This window comes from Anarrhichthys ocellatus, unplaced genomic scaffold, assembly GCF_004355925.1.
Source record: "Anarrhichthys ocellatus isolate YVR2014 unplaced genomic scaffold, GSC_Weel_1.0 scaffold6, whole genome shotgun sequence".
Classification (NCBI taxonomy): Eukaryota; Metazoa; Chordata; class Actinopteri; order Perciformes; family Anarhichadidae; genus Anarrhichthys; species Anarrhichthys ocellatus.
In genome coordinates this window covers 9,413,343-9,427,989 of record NW_022280036.1, presented here as the reverse complement: position 1 = coordinate 9,427,989, position 14,647 = coordinate 9,413,343, and the positions used below count along the sequence as shown (strand labels likewise).

General features: G+C 40.1%; 2 protein-coding genes across 5 annotated transcripts in view; both read left to right on the top strand.

Annotated features, from left to right (window-relative positions):
• The window catches only part of nfat5b (nuclear factor of activated T cells 5b), a 31,879-nt gene extending 27,022 nt beyond the window's left edge, over positions 1 to 4,857 (top strand). For all 3 annotated transcript variants that reach the window (XM_031846260.1, XM_031846259.1, XM_031846261.1), the window contains one exon: positions 115 to 4,857. In XM_031846260.1, the coding sequence (XP_031702120.1) occupies positions 115 to 353 (239 nt within the window). In that variant the 3' untranslated portion in view covers positions 354 to 4,857. The remainder of the gene's footprint in view (positions 1 to 114) is intronic.
• Positions 4,858 to 6,049: 1,192 nt separating this feature from the next.
• On the top strand, positions 6,050 to 14,284 carry kars1 (lysyl-tRNA synthetase 1). Of its 2 annotated transcripts, XM_031846891.1 has the most exons (15): positions 6,050 to 6,105; positions 6,885 to 7,043; positions 7,349 to 7,493; positions 7,583 to 7,748; positions 7,852 to 7,945; positions 8,361 to 8,547; positions 10,461 to 10,586; positions 10,805 to 10,924; positions 11,109 to 11,271; positions 11,716 to 11,889; positions 12,096 to 12,181; positions 12,277 to 12,362; positions 12,449 to 12,575; positions 12,691 to 12,834; positions 13,623 to 14,284. In XM_031846891.1, exons 2-15 carry the CDS (start codon positions 6,913 to 6,915, stop codon positions 13,692 to 13,694), a joined length of 1,821 nt encoding a protein of 606 aa, XP_031702751.1. In that variant the 5' UTR covers positions 6,050 to 6,105; positions 6,885 to 6,912; the 3' UTR covers positions 13,695 to 14,284. The 2 variants fall into 2 exon arrangements, with proteins under 2 accessions (XP_031702751.1, XP_031702752.1); XM_031846892.1 differs by lacking the exon at positions 6,885 to 7,043.
• Positions 14,285 to 14,647: the final 363 nt, after the last annotated feature.

Here is a 14,647-nt window from a genome sequence, read left to right as displayed (position 1 = left end):
AGTTTTTTTTCATGACGAGGTCGTCGCACTCGTATAAAGGATCATTAAACCTGCTGTACAAACCTACACTGTAACGTGTGAGGTTTGTAAACTCATTCTGTTCCCTCCCTGCAGATTGTGACCAGCTGATGAATAGTCCTGGAAACACGCTGTCAGATCAGATTATAGCCATCAGCCAGTCTGGCCAGAACCAAAGAGAGAGTGACGCGCACATCCAGTCTCTGCTCAGCCAGTCCCTGTCTCAGTCTGGGCCCGTGCAGAACAGCATGACTGCCTCTCAGAACATGGAGAAGATGGATGACCTGATGGTCAGCCTGCACGAGTCCGGCAGCAACTTAGCTCGCTCATACTAACCTCGACATTTCATTTTTATATGTAGAATAATTGTAAAATGTAGACAAATAGACAAAACACTACTACAGTAAAATAATTGTGAATTAGCCCTGCATCATGAAGTTTGAGACAAACCGAATATTATGTTCTTAAATCTGAACTCTTATTATTTTTCTGCCCTAACACAATATCTGGTTTACTTTAAGACTGAGGGTTCATCAGGAAAGAGCAGTGAAGGTGCTGCTGTCCTTGCTTAGCCAGTCTCCTCCTCTCGTGATTGTTCTCCAGAGTGGCATGAATGATATCAGTTATCTGACTGTTGAGGATAAACTGGACAGTGAACTATGAATTTCTTTGCTGAGTGGGCTGGCCAAGAAAAGTGAAAATCTCTTATTGACTTCATGACTGACTGACTCCCCCCCCATTGTAACAAATGTGCAGAATTAGATGGACTCCAGGTGAGAACAGGCAAATTGTCATTACTGAGAGGAAAAACACCATTTGGTGCTTTGTTCTGCAACTTTTCCTCCAGAAGTACAGTAACCTTGTGGACTCGTTATTCATTTAACTTGTGAAGTTTAGTGTGTATCTGTAGATAGATTGTCAGTGATGTCATTTCTTGGTTCTTGTGCCGTTTTTCTAAAGTCTCCAAAGTGTCTTGTGGTTTCCCTTTAATACTTGTTGCATGGAAGGTGGAGTGTGCGGTAGAGCAGCAAGGTTTCGACAGACTGTGGTATGTATGGTTGAATACATCGATGATGTGGAAGGTAGTTGACGTGGTTTGAAATTATTTTCACCCAACGGTGCAGAAAGTGTATTGAAAGAAGGTTAGAGATGAGGCAGAGAAGAGAGGTAGAAGAAAGTGGAAAAGTGTTCGACACTAATCTGATGTGTAATCCCAAACAAGTGTCTTATATGTGGGTGCCGATTGTTTAAATGTTGTAGCAGCTAGCTTGCACCTGATAATATGAGTATATTCACTCAAGCTGTCTCTGATGGGCGACGAAGTGACTTTGGTTTTCATTGATGATATAGAAAGAAGCTGTGCTCAGTAGGTGTATGACTATAGTATTGTGGCATATTGTTGCTATCTACGAGAGGCCTGGATAAATTAGATCTATTCTTGTCTAGACCGGTTCGTTGCAGTAATACCTGTAAAGAACATTTGAAGTTCAGCCAACAGCTGTCTGTGTGGCTCTGCAGTGAAGCTCACCTCCAGCTGTCAAACATATCTTTCAGTATGAGATCCTTTACCATCTCCACCACAGTGTGCAGACGGCACTTTGTGATATAGATAAGCAAACGCTTTCAGGCTAACATTTAGTCTGTATTCATCCAAACCAAACTGTGTCAGTTTGCTACCTTTTAGAGCAGATTCTCCTTTTAATACATTACAAAGAGATGGATCTTTTAAGAAAGTGTGGCGGTAGAAATATGATAGAAAAATAGAAACAAATAAAACAAATATTGGCTGAGACTTTTCTTTTTACATGTATGTTGAGCACGTTGCGATGCTGTTCTTTGTGACCACTTTACTCATCGAGGGTACGGTACAGTCCCACAGCAGGTGGTGGGGTTTTTTGTCAGCCGCCTGAACCTCTTTGTTTACAGGGAAGAGGATACATTTTGAAACATGCTGTTACAACTTTCAACTATTCATTCCCAAAACATTATTTATTCCTCAAAACCAGTGGAAAAATGGGGATCGGGACATTTTTATTCAAATAAGATTATTTCACTTGGCATATAACTCTAAATCAAACACATCTAGAGAGAGTGGCATTTAATATAGTATATTATTAATATTATGTGTTTTAGTGTCATTTTGATTGCATCATTCTGCGTCAGGCACGCATGAACTGGAATAGTATGCTTAAATCAGCTAGAAAAGAGCCTTTTTTTTAACCAGTTTTATTAATGTGACTGATTTAGTGAATGTAGAAGAGAAACAAACTGTACATTATACATCTCATCCAGGTTACGGTATTAACATGCAGTAACGGAGCCCATTTTATGTTTTCTTGTAAATGCAGTCGTCTGGAGTCGTCCAGTGGCCTCAGGACCAAAGTTTGACTCAAATCTTGCTTTGCTTAAATCCTGATGACAGGCCAGTTTTATGGCTCGTGAGCTTTTATTTTCCATTTATTTCTGAAGAAAAACATAGACATAGATGGTTTCATTGTTGGTCACGATTGTCCTGCTGCCACACTTTTCTTTCTGTTGGTTTGTTGTGTTAGTTTGGGAAAGAAACACACGTTTGTGTCATGTTTAGTTTCACTGTAAGTGTGTGCATGAACGAGGGGCTGGTCTCTGATGATGACAGAATTAGCTCAGTTGAATGCCTCACTCGTTGTTTTCTGTGTACAGATTGGTAGAAACACATACACACGTTACATTTTATACACTTTAAAGTCACAAACCGCTGTTTTATGATGGAGATTATGTAAACTTGACTAATGTGATTTTGAGGAAGTACGAGTCTAAACGGTTGTGGGTGGTTTTTAAAGGGACCCTACTCCTGAAGGAAACCTGACGTTGGAGGAAAGAGCTATCTGTGATCGGCTTTCTTCAACTTGTGAAATAGAAGAACTAAGATTTTCCAGTGTTGAGTATTTATGATTTTATTTCTATTTGTTTGTTTTACAAAGTTTAGATCTTTTTTATTTTGTATTTTAATCTGTGTAGTACCAGTCTCTCTCTTCGGAGAAGCATATCTAATTTATTTGTGTGTTTATTATCTAAATTGTTTTCCTTTATCAGTTGTGTTAAGATATTTTCTGTATTGATAACAAGCAATGTCATTTCACCCCCCCCCCCCCCCCCCCACACACACACAACGGCTGATACTGTAACTGGCACCATGGTGATGCATTTAAATGAGATTGTAGACCATGAATAACATGTACATTCCTGTGCACAGTTATCTTTTTTGGATATTGTAATAATACACAACTTAATGTACTTATCAGGCGCTTGCTCAAGGTTTATTATTGGACACCTGGCCTTGTCGTCCCTCTTGACCACATGGTTAAACGGGTTTTAATCCCTCAAAACAGGACCAAAAAATTTCAGTATTTTTACTATGAATATAGAACTGATGTGATCGTGTAGGCTGCCTGTAAATGGCTCACTAAGAATGTTCTGTTATGCACATACTGTGGAGGTAATTACTTTTTTGAAATTACAGTTTCCTCATTTGTGTATTTACAATGTAACTGGAGATCAGAAATATATAAAAGAGTGACTCATTATACAGTCACTACTAACTATGGAAAAGAGGGTAATTGTTGATAAAAGTTCCCATATTTCCTTCAGATGCTGCAGACTCTAACTTTCTCTGTTTCTTGCAATAGAACACGTGGTTTTCTTTTATCATTACCCATTCATTTAATGTCAACAAATTGAATCTGCCATCACAGGTGTTTCCCCCTAAAATGTCACTTTAGACATTAGTAGATATCGTACATGTACATAAAAAAAAATGTTTTAAGCCATATGACTTTAAATGCTCGACAACAGTGAGCAGATAAATGTGTAGTGCAATTTCTGTCATCCATCTAACTTGTTTGTACTGAAGTATCCATTGCATTTATGTTATAAAACGTAGATGCAGACAAATTTTCCCTGAAACTGCTATGCAGCTAATATACTGTAAATGTAGATCTGTTAGTTTTTGAATATATATTTTTCTAAATAGCATCTCCTGTTTCCAGCAAAAAGGAGAAACCAAAGTAGATGTTCTTTCTATTATTTATGTTGCTTGTTGAAATATTTTCTTTGCTTTCATTGTCGCCTGAAACCGATTTTAAATATTTTAATCAGTTAAAATGCAAATTTCTCTTCTCAACAACCATCTCAGTCATGTTTTTGTGTGTGGGGGGGACTTTCTTAATATATGGCTTTTGTTGGGATGTTTTTAATTATATTGCAATTACATTTCTGTAAACTTGCTGCTATCTATATTAAACATATATTCTTTAAATGTTACGCCCCTGAGCTTTTATTTCATGTTTTTGGTGTAAATTGGGGGGGATGAATGTGATTTTAGTTTTAATTGATACCGTGCCAAAGCACCTGCTCTGACACAGCTAAAGATGTTGGCCCGTGACTGATGGCTGATGTATTTTTTACAGAAATACACGCGCTCATATGTCATATCTTCTAAGACAAATATTGTGAAATTTACCCACTTCATTACAGCTTGTGTACAACATTTATTTTTAGTTGTTGAGAAATGTTCCCTCCTCCCACAGACTGTGCTATGCTTCACATAAATAATGAGAAAGCTTGGCATTTATGATTTATTTTAATAATCAATAATTGCAATCTGACATGAATATACAATATACAGAAAATGTAAAAAAAAAAAAAAAGACCACAGGAAAATATAACACCTAAACCTAGCTTTGACTTAATTAAAACAATGAACTTCAAGTTGGAAACCAAAAGATGACATGCCACAGCTGCATGAGAACATCACCTCTGGCTCCTTCATCCTGCTATCATTCATATACAATTGTGTCCTGTTTAACACTTCTTTTATTCAGGCATCATTTATTTTTTGTACTAAACCAAATGAGAAAAAAAATGCATCTTCAAGTGATTTTAAAATCCCATGTGAGATTTGATCCAGACTTTTTACACTTAAGATAAATTTCTTAAAAATTTGCTGTAATAGTTTGATATCAGCTTTAAGGTGTATCTGAGTAAAATTGGACAGAAGAGGAAGTAAAGTGGTCTGTTTTTACATCATTAGAGTTCTGAAACCGGTTCATGTTGGATTTAATTAATTTGAAGTTGTGACATGCACATTTAAACTGGTCGAGGCCTTAATAACCAGATTGAATGCCCACCTGATAAATTATCTTACATAAGAAGTGTCATCACAGTTGAATTGCAGATCTTTACGAAAGTAAAAGTCGCAATCAAAGAACACATGTAAGCTCAGTCTGACGCTCCACTGAGTGCCGACTGTTTATGGAACGAACTTTTCAGTGACATCAGGACGGCAGAAACTCTACACATCTTCCGTCACAGGTTGAAAACTCATCTGTTCAGGCTGCACCTTGACTCCATCTTTTATTATCTCGGGGCGTGTGTGGAACTTGAAGATAAGCATTATTGACGTTGGTGTACTGGCATGATTGTGGCACTGTTGTACCTTCATGGGTGAATGCACTTATTGTGTGTTGATTTGGATAATAGGTTCAGTTAAATTAATGTAATGTAGAAAGGGGATTCATTAATTGATTTAAAGAAACACTTATTATTCAGGCATTCAATTTTGTTCTTGAGTTAAACTAAATGAGTATCATTACATTTTCAAGTGTGATTGTGAAAACCCATTTCAGATTTGATCCAGACTTTAGATAGATTGAAAGCTTGAAAACGAGCTAAAGTCTAATAATTGTTTGTGAGTTTTAACGCGTGTCTGTTTAAAATAAAGACAAAAGTTTATGCTGAATTTGAAGCTGTTACTAACCCTAATATTAGCACTTCTTCAGGTCAAAATGACCTGTTGACCAGCCAGATTATACACACACAAAAACGTACAACCTCCAATGGTCCACAAGCGATTTTTTTATGATACTGTGAATATAATTGTATTTTATTGAAATATACTTCACTCTTTCCCGTTTACGGATTTCCGACAGTCACCCAAACGCACCATCAAGATCTCGCGTGCGCGTTCGCGTCATTTGATCATTCTGAGCGCAGCATCTACAACATGGCAGACGTGACAGCAGTGGACGGCGAGAAACTCAGCAAAAAGTGAGTTTATTATTTTCTTCCGTCGCATGTTAACCACCCTCAACTCCTCACACGGTTAAGTGGACTGTTAAGTTGTTGTTTTAGCAGGTATGAGCGTTTCAGTTCGGCTATGAAATGTTGCATCAGGTGATAGCGAAGTGAGGGTTACGTCCACGCTCCATATAGTGACACGCCACAAAGCATACATATCCCAGGATGCAGTTCGTTTGTGTCTCTGGTAGTTGTAGTCCTGAATCCAATAGCGACAGTGCCTTTTACTTCTCGGAAGAACTACAAGATCCACAGTACAATCAGAAATGTTCTCCACACATTGGTCGTGAAATCGTTTTGGTTTCTTTTCCTTGTGTTCGATATTAATCTTAACGTATGGTGTATTTAATATTTTTACTCTCGCAGAGCACTTTATTTTGTATTTTAGCGGGTATAAAACCGTTTAGACAACTCTTCATTGATGCTAACTGTGTTGTCCTTCGTTGTTCTTGACTTTCTGTACCGCTATGTGCTAGCAGTAACGTTATGTTATCTCTGACACACCCTTGGCTAAAGGGAAAAGGAAACCTAATTTGAATTAAAATGTAGTTTTCTTCCGTTTTTCATTGTACGTGAGTGTTTTTACCTCATTGGCTGGATGTGTGCTCTGGCGAGGGTCTTTGTTTGGGGTTGTAGCGTTATTCCCCCTACAGTTTTATTTATATAAATATATATATATATTACCTGGTGGGCCAAAGACAGCCTCTGTTGTATATACTGTAAGCGACATTGTCTGTCTATTTTCTCAGGTCTGTCCGCTGACTGTGGTAGCTCAGCATGCTGTGTCTGGTCAGGGCAGCCAGGCAGCAGCTGTGGGCCTTTGGGGTCAGGGGACAGTGGTTAAAATGCGCTGCCCCGTGTACAGTCTCTGCTCAAATTTACGGGATCCGTTGGAGAGGTGACAAAAGGTTGGTGGATTTCCATTCCAATGAGAAAAACAACCAACCTTTTGTCATCCTTCCCTTTTCTACATGAGTGCTTGTCTCTGTTATTAGTTGATTGTGGCGTGGCCTTGTTTGCTTTTTTTTTAATTTCAAACACCGGAACAGAATAACATGTACAGTGTGGTTATGTGGGGAATCATGTATTTGTGTGCTGTTGTGTTTTGTGAAACAGTTTGAACATCCATGCAATTTCGTTTTGTAGTTGCATCGTCGACAGCAAACTACAATTTCTAACCTATGACTGATCTTTGATCCCTCTTTCTTATAAGTGAGCTGAAGAGACGAATGAAAGCGGACAAGAAGGTGTCCGATAAAGAAGCCAAGATCAAAGAGCAGTTGGAACAAAAGAAAGAATCCAACGACCAAGGAGTGGAAAATGCCTGTGTGTTGGATGAGGAGACGCTTGACCCAAATGTGAGATCATATACCCTACTCTTACATTTATTATACCCTTAATGTTTAGAGCTTTTTGTATTAATGTAATCCGTTTCCCTCTGACGTAGCAATACTACAAGATCCGCACCCAGGCCATCCAGGAACTGAAGGGCACAGCAGAGGACCCGTACCCTCACAAGTATCATGTCGACTTGTCCCTCACAGACTTCATTGATAAATACACTCCTCTACAGCCTGGAGACCAGCTGACGGATGTTGTTCTCAGTGTGTCAGGTACCAGCAATGGTTTAAGATCTTACATTTGTGTTTTCCATTTTGTATGTGCACTGTACCCCTAGCAGTAGATGCTCGGTTAATCATTGTGTATGATTTACAGGCCGCGTCCATGCCAAGAGGGCTTCTGGTGCCAAGCTGATTTTCTATGACCTGCGGGGTGAAGGCGTCAAGTTGCAAGTCATGGCAAACTCAAGGTACACAATGATAGCCGTGGTTAACACACATAGTTTTAGAGGCATCATGACTGCAGACAGATGAAGAGTCGTACAGCGCTGCATGGATTGGTGAGTTCAAGTTAAAACAGAAAGACGGAAAAATTATTAAACGTCTTGGAGTTCTTGGGAAGTTTGATGATGTCACACACTGATGTAGTGCTTGTTATTGAAACAAATGTCTGTGCTGTTACCAGCCAAAAAACTGCAAAACCATTCACCTCTCTAATAAGATTTGTTGATTTTGTGATTATCTCAGACAGATTATTCATATTGTCACACGTTTGTGTTGTGAAATGTTGTACAGCATATCATTTCACCTCGTACTATGTGTTCTTCTCCCTGTGGATGATTAAGCAGTGATTTAAGTTCTACATATTTTCTCTTACTCTGTCAGGACTTACAACTCTGAGGACGCCTTTGTGGCCATCAACAACAAACTGCGCCGCGGAGATATCATCGGTGTCCGCGGTAACCCAGGGAAGACAAAAAAGGGGGAGTTGAGCATCATTCCCATCGAGATGACCCTACTGTCGCCATGTTTGCACATGTTGCCCCACCTTCACTTTGGCCTCAAAGACAAGGTAATGCCTGTTGTGATTAAGACACTCGGATAGTGAGAGATGCATTGCACCATGTCCTCTTTCCCAAAAAGACACTAAATCACACGCTTCTGCAAATACCACATTTTACAAAGTGAGAATGGACGACACAAAGCAGAAGCATTAGTTCTTATGCATCACTATTTTCAGTGCATTTAGGGCGGGGCTAGCCGGACTAAATCACATTAAGTTGTTCAATTTTACTCATTTAGGGGTTAGTTATCTAGCTGGCTTGCTAATGTTACAGTCACAGAACATAAAAAGCACCATCTGAACGGTTGGATTTGGTCTACTTTACTGTAACATGTAGTCAGACTTTACTGTTTCTATCTCATTGTTCATGTTGGCCGTTAATGTTTCAGCTTATGTTAATCGCTAGCACTAATGCTAATTGCTAACTGTTCCCTTTTATCTGCTTTTGGAGTCGATTGCACAGCAAATCTTAACCATTGTAGCGGTGTTTGTAGTTGTTTTCTCACTGAACGCATGATGGCAGACGATGACTGTTGCTACCAAAGGAGGAGTGAGTGTGGTGACTTCCACGTGCAGTGACATGATCACAAGCAAATCCTCTATTGCACAGGCCGCCCCGCCTGCATGGCTTACTGGCACACTGACAATGGAATAAAGCTATAATTAATGTTAGAAGATATAATCCTGTTTTTCCTGCTACGACGACTAAAAATTTCACTGAGAATAATTATTACGATGTCAAGCTCGTGCAATGTTACCTGAAAGATTCGTGGCCTTTTCAGAAATGGTCAGATGAGGACACATGATTCTTCTTTCTATCCTCTTCAGTAGTGGTCCCCAACATTTTTTGCACCACGGACCGGTTTCATGTAAGACAATATTTTCACGGACCGGCCTTCAAGGTGTGGCGGATAAACACAACGAAATAAAATGATACGATCGGCATGAAAACAAATATAAAATGCATAAATAAATACAACTCACAATAACGCTGAATCAGTGGGAGCCCTGAGCTTGTTTCTCTGCAACGAGACGGTCCCATCTGGGGTAACGGGAGACAATGACACCCGAAGTGTGTTCCTTATGTCCAGTCTACTCCGTAATTTAGTTTTGATTGCCGTCACTGCAGAACATCCCGCTTCACAAAGAGGATGTTGGAAATGGAAGCAGGGTTTTCAGTGCTTTAGTGGCGATCTCATGATATTCAGCCTTGATTTTAATCCAAAACACCAGCAGAGTTGTTGTCTCAAACATACTTTTAAGGCTCCGTCATTTACAATCTCCAGCAGCTGATCTTCCTCTGTCGCCACATATTCTGCAGAGCGGGCTTGGCGCGTCAGAATTACTCCTGATATTTAATCAGACTCCTGATATTGTCTGTTAAATGAAGCTTTCATTTTTGTGGAAGTTGTAGGCTCTTCTTCTGTCTCCTTAGTGGGCCTTTCCCCCTTTGCAAAGAAGCTCTCCAAAAGTGTTTTACTCATTTTCGCTAGCTTGCGGGCTTAATTTTTGAGGTAACGTATCACGTGACCGAGACAAGCATCTCGACATGTCAAGAGCCACAGGCGGATGAAATTGGGAGAGATTCCGGTCATTTTTCAAAATAAAACTTCTTTCAGACTCTGATAATCAATAAAACGCGGCCCGGTACCAAATGACCCACGTGCCGGCCCGGTGGTTGGGGACCGCTGCTCTGATTTTGACATAATTTGAAAATCACATCTGCTGTCATTTAATTAGTTTTCATTTTCAGCCAGCCCCAGTTGCAGTGTGACAAAAGAGAAAAACCTCAAAGCTTTTCATTGTTAAATGTTCTGTTAGTTTTACTGAGTTTGTTTGAGGACAAGGTGACCAGTAACGGCAATGACCGACGTTGAAGCATTTTTTTTTTTCCTCACCCAAGTGTCGTCTTTTTCTCAAAGGAAACACGTTTCCGCCAGCGCTACTTGGATCTGATTCTCAACGACTACGTGAGGCAAAAGTTCATAACTCGCGCCAAAATCATCACATACCTGCGCAGTTTCCTGGACCAGATGGGCTTTTTGGAGGTAAGAGTTGGTGTCTGTAGTGTATTGAGACATCCAAGTTGACATCGTCACACAACTAATCAATTGAACAGTATATTTCATGTCTTTACAAGCTGAGGACTCAAAACAAACACTTGGGTGTTTTATAATGCTCCGATAGTTTGTAGGTTTGTTCCACATTGAAGGAACATAGACATAATCAGTGTAGCTTTGCTGAATCGTGTTTTCTGTTACTTTAGATTGAGACACCGATGATGAACATCATTCCTGGTGGAGCAGTGGCCCGTCCATTTGTTACTTACCACAATGAGCTGGATATGAACCTGTACATGAGGATCGCACCTGAGCTCTACCACAAGGTAATCCATCACTTTCAAGAACCGTCCTTCTCAGTCATCATTTACTTCCATATTTCTGTTCATTTGTTGTGAAATTTGTGTACAGAAATACATTAATTCTTTGAATACATCAACTTAACTTAACCCCCCTCAACTGTAATTAAATGTCTAAATATTAACGCTGCATATCAAACTTTTCCCACAGATGCTTGTGGTTGGAGGAATGGACCGAGTGTATGAGATTGGTCGTCAGTTCAGGAATGAAGGCATCGATCTTACACACAATCCGGAGTTCACCACCTGTGAATTCTACATGGCTTATGCCGATTACCATGACTTGATGGAAATCACAGAGAAACTGCTCTCAGGTAAGTAAAACATGGATAGTTAGCATAGTGAGAAATAGCTCAACTGGCTTACATACCAATGAAGGAAAGAAAAGGCAGTTATTAGCAAAAAACTTTTGTCAGTCTTGCTAAGATCTGACTTGACTTGTTTAGATTGTCTTTGTTACAGGTGTCCTTTAACATCCAGTTTGACAAGTGAAACTCAAAACATGAAGCTGTCACATCAGATGCAACAAGAGCCGACCTGTTTGCACCTGTTTAAGAGGCCACGGCAGTCTCCTAACTAATGTGTCCATTTAGGATAAGGAGACTATTCCATATAAAGAAATTCTTTAGAGTATGAAGTCGGTAATGAGCTATTTTAATATATGAATCGGCCAGAGGGCCATTTCTTCTGAGTTTTGTCGCAGGAAAGGTCTCCACTGAGCTGCTCTGGTTAACTCAGCGGTGCCCTCTTTGCTTCAGGAATGGTGAAACACATCACTGGAGGATACAAGGTGATTTATCACCCCGATGGTCCGGAGGGACAGGCCCAAGAGATTGACTTCACGCCGCCATTCAGGAGAGTGAGCATGACACACGACCTGGAGAAGATCATGGGAGTGAAGTTCCCTCCTACTGACAGCTACGACAGTGATGGTGAGAGCCTGTAGAGATGTACAGATGGACTTTATGTGAGAAGACGACTGCCTCTGAAATGTTAGAGAAGCTTTTGTTTCTGTGACATTCTCCATCTCTCACATGTTCTCTCTCACAAATACAGGGTTTAGCCTTCATGTCATTTCTATATTTCAAATGTTTTTATTCTAACAGCAGATTCCTCTCTTTCACTCTTTTGTCTTCAGAGACGCGTAAATTCTTTGACGACCTGTGTGCACAGAAAGGAGTTGAATGTCCTCCACCCAGAACCACGGCCCGCCTCCTTGACAAGGTGCTCCATTGATGAACATCAGCATCTGTTTTTTGTCGCTTTATTCCTTTTATTTATTTTACTGTGAGGTCTTTACTAATAGTTTTTCTCCACAGTTGGTTGGAGATTTCCTTGAGGTCACCTGTATCAACCCCACATTCATCTGTGAACACCCTCAAATCATGAGTCCCTTGGCAAAATGGTGAGAAACGCCTCATTTCATCCTCATATCTACCCTTTAAAGATGTGATGCTCAGGTTCATGCTGACACTGCTTTAATTATTACAGGCACAGATCACAGAAGGGCCTGACGGAGCGTTTTGAGCTCTTTGTGATGAAGAAGGAAATCTGCAATGCTTACACTGAGTTGAATGATCCGATTAGACAGAGGGAGCTTTTCGAGCAGCAATCCATGGTGTGTATAGAATGATGATACATGGTCACATCATAAAGGTTAAGGCTCTGTATTGTTACAGTGTGAGTGTATATATTGGTGCATGTTAATCATTTTCATGGTGGATCTTTTTCAGGCCAAAGCAGAGGGCGACGATGAGGCCATGTTCATTGATGAGACCTTCTGCACCGCTCTGGAATATGGACTGCCACCAACTGCCGGCTGGGGGATGGGCATCGATCGTCTAACCATGTTCCTCACCGACTCCAACAACATCAAGGTAAAGCTGTCGTATGAATCATGATGCTAGCACATGCATGTCATGTTTCAGTCCTTGTACCACAACGACAAACTACATAAGAGGAAATGTGGTGTGTTGACCACTAGTAGTGCTCTGGAGCTGTTTTTCTATGAGGGGGTCCCCCTTTTGTTTGTCAAAATGTTTCGATACATCATACATTTGTTTCTCACTGTGGCTATCTGCTTTGTTTTTAAAACACAGCATATTTGTAATGATTCATAATAAAAACAGACTTCAGCATGTTCTGAATCATTCGGCATAACAAGCTGCCCTTATTCACAAATACACAATACAGACTTCTCTTCTAACCAATCCCCTGTCATAGGCAATGAGCAGTCAGCTCTCATACAGAAATAACGCTTTCTGGAACATGTGATAAAACTATACATACAGGGATAAAGTGCACAGTTACGGTGACACAAGATTCTGTAGCAACGGATGTCCTGCATAGCGTATTTCTACCATCCTCCCCACTTTCCTCAGTGCTTCCATGACTATCTTTGGTTTGTTTGTAGGGTACACAGCGAGACTCTTTCAGGTACATGGTAGGCTTGTTGCTGATCATGCAGGTAATCTGTGTGACCACATGACGCCTTCCCTCAGTGCGTTGTCCTCATTAGGATTTTAGGCTTTGTTCAGACTGAAAAACAGAAGAACACATTAACGGGACACAGGGGTTAAAGAGATAACATCATCAAGAAAGTCCTCTTTGATGTACACGCTGTAAGAGTTAGAAACCCTCAGCTGACAGTTTTGTTCTCTCACAGGAGGTGTTGCTCTTCCCAGCGATGAAGCCTGACGACAACAAGCCGGCGCCCACAGAGGGCACCTCCGTCTAATGACGGGACCACTCCTGCTGTCACATCTGTGCAGGAGTCCGTCTGGAGTAGGAGCATTTACCTCACTGTGGTCATCGGCGGAGCCTGCAGCCTTTTTGTTTTATCAATGTTAAGTCTGTCAAAGGTTTTGATTGTTGATTTCGTTAAGGGAAATCTTCTTGTCTCAGTATACGATGACAAATGCTTCTTTTTCTCCTTTTGTATTTCTTACACGTTTGTGATCATATTTGCTGCGTCCTCCTCGAGTGATTGTAAGGAGACGTGTTAATCCTCACTGTCACCCAGACGATAAATGGATAGTATTTGATCAGGAAATCATTTGTGATCTGCTGTTGTATGCAACCTTCTACGAATTATTTTTGAATATACTTTGAGATATTTCACAGGGTGCTTGATTCTGGCTACCAGATACACGTAGATACACCACATAATAACACTCGGCCACCTGTGCTCAGTGTATCCATCTGTTTCACCAGCTCTGCTTGTATGCCATGTCTGAGACTTTTTGAGCAAGACTCCACAAATTCAATATTCCTCTGCTAAGAAGTTTAAACAAGACTGTCAGAATAAAGTCAATATGAATCAACTTTGTTTGCTCTCTTGTGATGTTTTTGGTCCGTTTACAGAACATTTAATGTATTTTAAGAGTTTACAGAATATGATTTAGGATTTTGGTGGCTTTGAGGCTCATGGATTGTAGTAATAGTAACTATCTTCTCTTTACATGAAAAAAGCTATTTGAATAATGATCTACATGAATTCTAGACTGATACTTTCTTTAGTGCTGGGGAGGAAATTCTCTTTGACTCTTCCACTGGGACAGAGCATAGAGTGGCATAATTACACTGACCTTGCAGCTGAATAAATAGCTTAATCAACATTTACAGCAAGACAATAATTAAGCATACAATTATAATGAAATGCCAGTAAGAAATATTTTTTCATTCGGCTGT